General features: G+C 41.9%; 1 protein-coding gene across 1 annotated transcript in view; it reads right to left on the reverse strand.

Annotated features, from left to right (window-relative positions):
- HEPHL1 (hephaestin like 1) overlaps positions 1-8,500 on the reverse strand; it is a gene marked incomplete at both ends in the record, with an annotated part of 69,616 nt that extends 61,116 nt beyond the window's left edge. Inside the window, one exon of the mRNA XM_081281205.1 lies at positions 8,331-8,500. Within this exon, the coding sequence (XP_081137331.1) occupies positions 8,331-8,500 (170 nt within the window). The remainder of the gene's footprint in view (positions 1-8,330) is intronic.
- Positions 8,501-11,661: the final 3,161 nt, after the last annotated feature.

Genomic DNA, 11,661 nt, shown 5'->3' on the forward strand with positions numbered 1-11,661 from the left:
TTCGTAAGCACGCACACACACGTGAGCACACATGAAAACACATACTCAAGCATGCACACATACACACATGTGAACACACACACTTACTGCTGCCTTTAAACTTCTGAAATGTCCTGACCCCACCCCTGTCTGAGACCTTTCTCCATCACCTCCAGGTGTTACTATGACTTGTCTGGCAAAGCCACCCAAACAAGAGGCGAAACGGAGCATCTGAGGGAGGTGAAGTGCTCACTGACTTCCCACAGCACTTATTATACATGCTGCATATTTTATCTCTGAGTTAAACATCTTGTTTTGCACATTCCTGGAGATGTGTCAATCTCATTGCCCCAACTGTCAATGGTTGTCCCAAGAGGGGACTAGGTTTTCTAAACTGGTTTTCCTCAAATGTCCACCCAAGTCCCACCTGCACTAGAATCATTAGGGATATTTGCCAAATGTTTAGGTTCCGAGGCCCCATTTCAGGGCCAATGAATCACACTTCCTGGTGGCAAGACCTAGAATCTGTATTTTTTCTAAGCTCACAAGTAATTCTTATAGTAGAGCTGTCCAGGGCTTGTTGGTTCTGATCCTTCTTTCTTCCCAGCATAAAGAGAATGCAAATAACCTGTCCTTTGAGTTAGTTGGAGCTTCAAGGTTCCCTGCCGAAGGTTTGGAGTGGAAGTATGTCAGGGCCTTTATCTGTCACTGCAAGACCCTCTGTGCCTCTGCTGCAATGAAAACCTCCTGTTAAGATGGTGAAGTGTCAGGACCAAAGCTGCCAGGACTTCTGAGTGCCCTGGAAGACAGTTAGTTCCCTCTATGAACTCCAGTAGGCAAGAAATAAACCTTTCTGATGTCGAGTCCCTGAAATTTGGGGATTGTTGTTGCTCCCACATAAACTTGGCCTATTCGGATTAACACAATTCTGGTGTTTACCCAAGTTTGGGGATCACATTTCTAGAATATATAGCACAAAATAAAGAACATAGTTAGCTATGTCAACTAACTTTCCTATGTACATATATGAATACACCACAGTGAATCTCACCATCATGTACATCCAGAAGTCACTAATTAAAAAAAAAAACTGTAAGTAAAAACAGAAGATAATAAAGAAAAAGGAACAGGGGAGGATGGAGTGGAGGAAAAGGGGAAGGACTGGGGACTGAATTAGAACAAATTATATTCCATACTATTATAATTATGTCCAAATTGATGCTAATGCTGTAAGTAACTGCAAAGAACTAATAAAAATAATACAAAATTTAAAAATGGGAGGTCAAAAGAAAGAGAAAGCAGTTTTTAGTGTCTATTCAAGCAAACTACCTCTGAGAACACATGATACATTTGAAATAGTAGCTGAGAATCCCCAGCTTCTAGAAGATGCAAATCTTGCCCAAGAAACAGAGCAAGGGGTCACTTCCAAAGAGCTATTCATAAGAAGCAACCTCCAATTCACTTAGAGAGCACTCTTAGAATGCCTGCCCAGGTGAACTTTGTTACCCAGTAGCCATAAGAGGCACTGAATAGAACATCCCCAACCTTCAGTCTCACATTGACTTAAGCTAAGGAGGTGTCTATTTCCTGCTGTGAAGGAATCCATTGAAGAGGGGAAGTTTCCCACTAGCAACAGCCTTAATGACAGGTGGGGATTTACTACCACACTGGCATCATCAAGGGACAACACCATGATGTCAGATACCTTCCAAAAGCAGGTGAGGCGAACCAGTATCTGAAAGAACCAGCCTGTGGGAATCATCCCAACATTACAAATGGAATTCCAGACTAGATCCTGAGGGGTTCCTAGATACACAAGGTGTGCATCTCACCAGCAATCCTTTCCCCAAGATCTTTCAGTAGGATTATGTTCCCCGTTGCTCACTATGGAACAACTGTTGGACATCTAGTATTGATGGGACATGAAACTAGAAATAGATGAGCAAGATATATTAATTTCAGTCCCTGAACTCAAGAGACTTTTTCCCATCTGGTTGGGAAATCCAAACATACTCGTTGGAGGATAAATAGCAACACACAGTTTTATATGTTAATTGCCAACTGTGCTATAAAGAGCCTGAATGTCTGGGGTGGGGAGACATGGAGTGAAGAGGAGCCAGGAAAGAAGGAACGTCAGCAGGAGGAGTGGTGGAAACAAATGTGTGACATCATTACAGTTACAGCAAGAGCAAGCTGCGGCATTGCCTGAGCTTGAGAGGAGATGGTGCTCATTGAGGAGGAAACAAGACCAGATCCAGGACAAATGCCATTTGACAAAAAGGGTGGAGATGGAGATTACACATTATAACTCAGTGTAGCCACACCTTCCCTAATTAGATTAATAATTTTCCAAGCCATCCAGGTGATGTACTCCTATACAGCTCTTTCATCCTGATTTGCCCAGCACCACCTAAGCCTTGGGTCCTTCACTCTCGCCCTTCATTACCACCAACGCCCAGCTGAACACAGGCAACTTGTGTCAGAAAACACATCCACGTTGTGAAGGAGAAATGAGCCTGAATCCCAGTTTTCCACCTGGAGAAGTGATCTGCATTCTCCGAACTCCAGTTGCCTCTTTGCAAACCAGTAGCCAGGATAGAGGATAGAGCTGTCATGGGGATTAAGTGAGAGGAGGTGTGCAGCCCACACTCAGCCTCGGGGAGCCTGGTGCTCGGTCCATGCCAGTCGCGATTGTTTCTGATGAAGCTCTCTTAGCAAAAAAGTGACCACTTGGCATCTCTTTCCACAAAGCTCCTGCTCTCTAGAACTCTCTGAGGTGGGAGAACTGCCATTTATGATGAAAGGGAATTATAAATGAAAATAAATGGGATCAGAGTGGCCAAGGTATGCTGGAAGCCATCAGCAGCCACAAGAGGCAAGGAACAGCTTTTCGCTCAGAGCCTCCAGAGTGTGTGCTGTGCCAACACCTTCATTTCAGACTGCTGTATCCCAAACCAGGAGAGAATAAATTGTTTGTTTTTATTTTATAATCGTTATTATTTTAAGCCACAGTTTTTAGGCATTTGCTACAGCAGCCAGCAGGATACTGATGTACCCACGAACCCAATATATCACTATTTCCATTTTACTGAGGAGAAAACAGAAGCAAAGAGAGATTTGGTCAGTTGTCTAGAAAGCAGAGCAAGAATTCTGAATTTCTCAATTGATGGCAGAGCTCCAGACTTCATCAGAAAACTGGGCTTCCTTGGAGTCTCTGCTAGACCATTGCCGGACCACACTTGGCAGAGGAAGCCCTCCTTGTTCCCACCTCTTCATCCCCTTGACCAGGGACAGATCAGTCACCCTTCTGCATGGCATGTAAAGCTTTTAGAACAATGTATGGAGCACAGTAAGGATGCTGTGACAGTGTCTGTGAGCTCACCAGACCCCACCAAGCAGGCTTGGGGGCCCTTCTATGTGGAGGTGAAAAAAGGAAGAGGGAGACTAAGAAGATGTTTGTGAGTAATGGTAAGCAGGAGAGAAGGAAGAACATGGGAGAGGGCTAGAACCACCTTGCAACACTCACACTCCCATTTATTCTTAGTGACAGAATTGAATCCCCCCCCCCTTTTTTTATAGACAAACACACAGCAGATTTTTCAGGCCCCTTTGCAGCTATGAGCATCCAATGAGGTATGAGCTGAACTAGTTGGGCAGGGTTTCCATGAAAGCCCTTTAAAGGGATGAAACAGCAAGAATTATGCCCCTCTTACTTTTTCTTCTCTTTCTTTCTGGAACATCGATATAATGGCTGGAGTACCAAAAGCCATCTTGTGATTATGCATATCTTTAAGGAAGGAAACCACATGCCAAGATGGCTGAGTCAGAGACATAAAAAGTTCCGAGTACCCTATCATATCATCTATCCACCAGCTGTGGGCTACCCACTTCTGGGCTTCTTATCAAGCAAATTCAAAATCCTAATTTGTTTAAGTTGCTACATTTCATACTCTCCTGTCAGCTAAAAGCAATTGCTTACTGATATAGGGCATGACAGCAGCTCCAAGAGAGTCACACAGCATTAGATCCACACATGATTTTTGATGCTGGTCAGATAGAAGTTCAGATTAGAAAGTCTAAGACTAAAGTCTAGTCAGATGATATCCTCTCCTCACTTTAAAGCTTACAAAAGCCACTCTATCTCACTTACTTGCGTCCCTCAATTGGCCCTTTTTTCAGAGACATGTGGGTCTCTCCCTCACACTCCTTACAGAGCCTGCTCCTAGGGAGTGCTCAAAATCCCTTCCCACCAACTGGGTTGATGTGGTGATCTCGCTAGGTAAACTCTAACAGGTCCTGCAACCATGGGTTTGAGCAAGGGTCAGTCTCACTATGTCCAAGGCCAGTCCTGCCCAGCAGCTAGCATCCATGGGAACCCTGCATTTCATTAAAGGGAAAAATTATCTGTGTTTGTGTTGGTTTCTTAATGAGATCTATGGTAAAAACTGTGGCTTTAACTAAGGTGACCCCACTCTAGACCCAATAGAGACCAGGTTTTACTACTGAAGCATAGTCACACTCTAATTAAGTACTTTATGAGCCCAAGCAGGACGGGCATGAGTGGATCAAAATGCTGACACCATCCCCAGGCAAATCAAAGGAACCTGGTGTTCCCATTAAGCCCAGCGAGGAGGAGGAGGAAGATATTTAGGTAGAGAAACATACTTCTAAATAGCATATAACTCCAAAACACTGCACTCTTTGGGAAATATGAGTGACTCATGTCTCAATCATATTTTTGAACCTTGAGATCAAGCAAAGGTACCAAGTTAAAAAGTGAAATCACACCATCTCTTTGTTACAGAGTCTTGGTAGAATGATTTATTTCCCATTTCGCTCTTATGCATCAGATTCTCTTAGGCCCTTGATACTGCCAAATTCTGTTTCCAGATGTTTTTACATAATTGAAACACTGGCACCTACTCTCTTATTTTCCCAAATTTTCCCTGTTCCCCTTATTCAAAGATAAAACAATCAAAACAATTAAAGTGATAAAATGATTAGTCTTTGCTTTAGTGATTCAAAATGCCTGGCTTTTGCTCTGTCCTCCATGGGATACTCTCAGTGACAAAGCTCTCTGTAGAGAAAGGAGGTTATTCAATATATTTGGATCTTCTTCCCTATCACCACAGTGTTTTTATTCCAGCTGAGAGGCAAGAGATATAAATCACTTAGAGAGTAATGCAGAGATCAGAAAAATGATAAAGACCAAGTACATAATTTAAAAAAAAATGTCAGGAAATAGTTTAGAACAAGCCAGAGTTGCAGAAAAGTTTTATGCATAAATGACAGGGGACGAGGGTCTTAAAAAACGAGAAAAGAATGTAAAGTACAGAATACTTAAAAAATTGTCACGTATCACCACTACCATCCCAGGCTTTCTCCAACTTCCATTCCTAGGACTGAACATTTGTAAATCATTTTCCTTTTATTCAACATTGCAAAAATCTTTCTGATTGGATAAGATGTTTTTCATTCAGTTTCAAAACTGCATTTGAAATTATACTTCTCAAGTGATTTTAGTGGCTATATTTCAGTTCCTATGCTACACAAATTAAGGTGAGTGATATTCAGGTAGATAATGTCACATGTTCAAGATGACACAGCAAGTTAGAGCAAAGTCAGACTAGAAGGCAGTCCTCCAGATCTCTATTTCAGGGTCTTTTCACTCTCCGCGGAATACTGGGCACCTGTCTGTCTGTCCTCTTTGTATCATAGCATTTGTCTGGGTCTCAATATCCAAAACAGCAGACTGTCACGAAGCAGTCTACCCAAACTGCAGGAAGCTAAGGACGATGAATCACCCAAGACGGCTCCTTCCTGCTCTGGGGAAAGTGGCACAGTACATAGTACACTTGCCGAGCTCCACGTGAATCCCTCCATCAGGGCATCTTCATGTGCAACTGGCTTGTGTATCCTGTGGTCTACAAGCAAGGTCAGCAGCCTATAACAACCATACTTTCTAGGGACCTTCCCTGAATCACCTGCCACAATGACTAGAACCTTCCTGATGTGGTCACTGATAAAATCCAGCATATATTGTTGCTCACTGAGACTCCCTCTTCAAGAGTCAATAGTCAGCACCACACAAATACTGTCCCTCTATACTCCAAAAAGGATACATTTGGGAACTTTACCACTATAAGTGTGACATCTTAGCATGCCAGCTGCTCCCAAGGACAGAGATTTATTCATATGGAACCAAGGCATTCCAAGCCCCCTCATTCTATTAGGATACCTAATTGTTTTCATCATGCCTATTTTCTTTTTCACCCCAAGAATTTTCATATGTTTTGTTGTACTTTCTTCAAAGCACCACCTTCTGGTTGAAATGATCATCAGAGAGCCCCTCAGTTTTTTCCTGTACCCACCTTTGTGAAAATAATATTCTAGCATAGGAGTATTTTAAGTGCTTTGGGATTTTGAATAAACCAAGTAGCTGGTTTGGTCAAAGATCGTTAGTGATTATTTTCAACAACTCTCAGGGAAGAGAGGCTAAATGTGACTTTGGTAAGAATTGGGACTTTCTAGAAGATTCTTACTACTGGGATCTCTGGCTTCCCTCAAAGCTAGGTTTAATTCAGTGGGAAAAGGTCACCTTTACCAAGAAACAGGTTGCATGGCAAGAAGAAATATAAGCTTTGGGACCAAAGCAATATTAGTTTGGTGTGTCCATTTTCTCAGTAAATTCTGGCAAGAATTTAACCTGAGAGCCTCCGTTCTTGGTTTGTGAAATGGGAATAATAACACTTACAAGTGGTAGTGGACTGAAAGTCCCTAGTGGAATTCTTGGGTCAGAATAAATTCCCACAACAGCAATACTGACATGGACATTTTTGTAGAAAGGTACAATATCTGTGCTTTTTACTTATTATATGGAGAGACAGCCCACCATCACATTTAGCTTGAAGACTGAATTCACTACACTCAATGTACACATTTTAAACATTCTTCTGTCCTATAGCTGCTCATGCTGAGCATTTTCTAGTGACCCCTGTATGAGGCCACAGAGTTCTATTTTTAGAGACAGCTGCTGGCAATTAGGATAACTTTTTAGTGCCATATCCACTTGTTACAGTAAAGACTACAAGGTCAGCAGATGTGAGGTCGAAAGAACTTGAGAGCTTTCTTCAGAAATAACCCTATAGACATTAAGTTTCCCAGTACAAAGCTCAAGGAAAAGCTCTTGGCAACCTGGTTGACAGGAGCATCATTGTTCTTTTATAAATGTAACATGACTATGCCACCATTGTGTGGTTAGAAAAACCAGAAGTTGTGTATCCAAGCCAAATGGATCTTAGCTCTTTCTTCCAGAGGAGGGGGAACGATTCTTAAAGTCTTATTGGCAGAACCAGGTCGTTCTGAATCTTATCAACTAAGCTCACCTTTAGGAAACAGAATGTGAATGTTGATGTAATGTGCTCTGCCTATCGAGAAAGAAGCAAGCATTCAATTACATAACAGTGGTTCAGAAGATGTTCTGAGAACCACAAACCTGAAAATGTACATGCTGGTTTCTAGAGGCAGAAGGTAACCTCAGAGGGAGATCCATGAAACAAATAAGACATTGAAGATGCTAGACTCTGCAGGGAGGGTGAAGGAAGGGAACTTTATGGAAAAATTAAAAATTGGGGGCATAGAATATTCCAGTACTATCTTCTCCAGCTATGTGATAGGCTCTGATAGGATATTGCCCTCAGAATTGCCCTCAGGATGTTGTGGTTCTCAGAACATCTTCTGAACCACTGTTGTAACTGAATCCAAGATGGACTAAACCTTTCACCAGAGCCATTTCTAAGTAGATTCTAGGAAACTCTTAAAATACCAGTCATAGCTATTGTAACTTCCCCCTATTTTAAATATTGCAAAATAAAACCTGAACATAACGACTTACAGCATAGTTGTTTCCAATTATGATGTTTCATTCTAAAAATAAAAACTAAGAGAGCACTACCTGTTTTAACACTAAATAATTCATGAAAATTCTCAGATTTTCATTCCAAGTTTGCCATTATGTTGCCTTTTTTAAAAAAAACAAACTAAGTCCTGAACCCCCTAGAAGTTGTTAGTGAAAATTATCCTTTTATAGAATAAGCTATTATTCAAAACACTTGGTAAATTTTGTCTCTTCACAGACAACATTAATAGAGGGCTCAACAAATATGTGGAGCTAAGAACTTCTCTTACAAATTGAAGGTCTACCCATACTATGGTTCTTCAAGCAAAAATGAAACCATCCTATTAGTCTTAATCAGCCCACCTCCATTATAACCACCCAAGGAATACAAACTTCCCCACAGAGAGACAAAAAGAGGCCAAATCTAGGTTGTGGGGACCCCAAATTCACTCACTTGTCTTCTGAAAAACTTGTGTCCGTAATAACGTTCTTCCCTTGGGGTACATAGTTCCAGTATTCTTCCAGAATCCCAATGTGGTACGTTCTGGTAACTGCACCAACCAGCCCAGACAGACCCAGGAATGCGAGGAGAAGGATGCAGCCAGCCGGCTGCTCCCGAGGCATTGGTGGATGTAACTCAGGCAACAGCCTGCACAGGAGACAACCCTGTTGGTCCCTCCCCCTCCCTCAGACCTAGTTATAAATGAGGAATGGACCAGGCCCAGCTCCTCCTCCTGAGGTAGTTCAGAGTTGGAACAGAGGCTGATAAACTTGTGTAAGCAGAGTGAGCCTGAAGAGAGAGTTGCTATGATGACAATATTTTTGCCAACCATCCAAGAAATGTGTAACTGACTTATTTATTTACTGCCCAACCTAAACAGGCCTGTTTCTGTGAGTTTTGGTACTCTGCTCTGACATGAGTCATTCATCTCTGCCAGAAATGGTAGTGTAACAACTTGAGCTGATGGGTTTCCCCCTACCTCTTTTATTTTTCCCCACTATTACAGAACCTTATTACTATCTGAAAAGTGGGCTGACCTGAGTGGGAGCATCAGGAAATATTCTGAGCACTAAAGAAGGTCTCATCTCTGTCGGGAAAGCAGAGGGAATATTGTATTCACCCTGCAGCTTGTTTTATGAGGCTACATGAAACGATCAAGCCACATCATAAAGTTCATAACAACACTGTAAAACCCCACTACTGCTACATTAGCTCATGCACCATGTCCCCCAAATCCTCTCCAACCCCACTAACAAAACCCAGGGGCTTAACTACCCAGTTCAGCCAAAATCTTAGAAGCCGTCATCCCCAAATAATGAGCTGCCTCTCTCAGGATGAGTGACAATGACAGAGGAGGAGTCCCCCTCGGGCACATGAAGACAAGATGCACCAGCAGGTCCTTGGGTAAAGAGGTGAAGGGTGTGCCATGCTTCCATGTGTTCTGATCCGTGACCTAGAATCTCAGTGTTGAAAGAGACCTGGTTCAACCTTGGATGAGAGCCAGTCTGATCCTCAGGCAGATTGCTCTTGAGGCAGCAGTCACAGAGTGACGGAAACAGCCTCATGGGCTTTAAGGTTGGACAGACTTAGATTTAATTCTAAGTCCCACCACTTACCAATGTCATGGCATTGAGAAATCACTTAATCTCTCTGAAATCGAGGGATTCTTAAGATCTAAAAGATGATGCCTGCTGCAAAGCACCAAGCACAGCCTCTAAGCACAGAGTGGGGCTCAGTAGATGTTAAAGTCCTCATCTCCACCCACACCCTCTAGGAGGAAGACCACATATCCTGTGTGTCTGTTGACTTGCCTTTCCACCAACCTTCTTCTTTCTTTTCAATTCTCTTTCCCAAAGTCCCATCCACCATGCCTTCCACCAGTTTCAGGTAAGGGAGTTCTTTTTTCTTTAAATTGTAGATAACCTATAGATGTTCCATAGCACAGATTTTGAAGTAATCTCTCTAAATAAAATATACATGAGTACTCTGTTTCATTGCCAGACTCTTAATGTCTTTGCTTTATTGATTTGTTTTTCTGTCAAGGACAGTGGTAGAATAATTGCCCTAGCATGTTTTCCTTTAACTCAAATCTGCTTTTCAGTCTATGAGCTTGGCAGCTTTATGTGAGTTTGGCACATCAACATCCACTGTAGAGAACTCACATAATGATCTCTGAGTATGACCTCAAAAAGAAGTAGAGACTTAGACTGTTTGGAATCTGGAAACATCCCCAACCAAATAACTTTTGGTTTATAACCCAGGAGAGCAGGTTACTTTGGCTTATCAAAAACTTTATGAGGATATATTCTACCCAAATTCTTTTAGATAGGAGAAACAAGAAGCATAAATTATACAGAATCAAAAAGAAAAAAAAAGAGTTAACTTTCCTGCTCAGGATACTAAAGGCCTATCATGACAGTACTGGAGAGGGATCAACTAACTCCTGACTCAAAACTTGATCTTTAGAAACATAGACAATTAGAAAAAAAAATCAGAGTTGCTATAGAAGATGAAATCAATACATTTAACGAATTTGCAGCAGAGAAATTCGTTACTGAAAGGCAAAAAAGTCAGGGAAAGTGTTTAATATAAACAATGAAATGGGATCACTGGAAAACCCTCTTAGAGTCTTTCCTACTCTAGACAGTAGAGGTGCTACTCAAAGATCACCTCCTAAATTATATAAGAGCAAAGCAAAGAGAGGTCTAAGAGAATGCAACATTTCAAGAGCACTCATCAGAAAACGTGGTGTGATTGACCACACAAGATGTGATTGGGAATGTCTAGAAGTTGATTAGGAAACCTGTGAATAATAATGTTAACAAATACTGTCAATTCCATTGGACTCCTCCGTCTCTTTTGGACCAAAATAAAGCAGAGAAACGCACCACTAGGGAGGACCTACTCTGTGAGGTATCCAGTCCTACACAGGTATCCAGTCCATGATTTTCTCAATACACTCACCCAGTTTGAGCTATGATAATATGATATCATGCATTAATAGAAAAGAAAGATAAACCTGGATCAAATGATATTTCTCTGAAATGTAGTGCAGGACATTTAAATAAAGCTTTCAATAGAAGAAGCCAAATCAGACAGATAATATTCTAGGTAGCCTTAGCCTCTTTGTCATTTTAAAGAACAATTTAAAATATGAGTGACAAAATTGACTGACCCATCTTGAGACTTTGCATTTTTTGAGATATGTATTAAATAATCCTTAAAAGACTCTTGACATCCAAAATTCTAGCTATAAACTTCCATCAGCCCCAACCCTCTCACTCCCTTGCTCCAGTAGATCATGGCTTTCAAACTTCATTGGACCTCGTCAAGCCCCCCAGTTGTTGATGGTACTTCATGATCTCTCACCTGAAGCCCTGCAGCTTTCTAACTGCTCTCACTGGGGACAGAGTGACCTTCCTGAATGCAGGCAGAACCAGAACTCTCTGCTTGAGGTTTTTCAGTGGCTCCAAGTAGCTTTCAGAATAAGTGCAGATGGCCTTAATTCACTCTCAAGGCTTATCCTGACTGGCTCCTGGGGTCTGGGGGCTTCTCCTTGACTGTTCACCTTCCTATCATCATCATCATCATCATCATCATCATCATCCTCATGGCAACTGGGGTGTGCTCCCATCAGTGCTGTGCACGCCTTTGGATGCACTTATCACGGAGTACATTAACCACCTGTTTATTTGCCTGCCCTCCCACACCCATGACACACAACTCAACACAGGCCTCTATGGCAGGGACTGGGTCTTGTTCTTCTCAGTATCCTAGTGTTTGA

Source organism: Spermophilus citellus (assembly GCF_964194105.1).
Source record: "Spermophilus citellus genome assembly, chromosome: 2".
NCBI classification, from domain to species: Eukaryota; Metazoa; Chordata; class Mammalia; order Rodentia; family Sciuridae; genus Spermophilus; species Spermophilus citellus.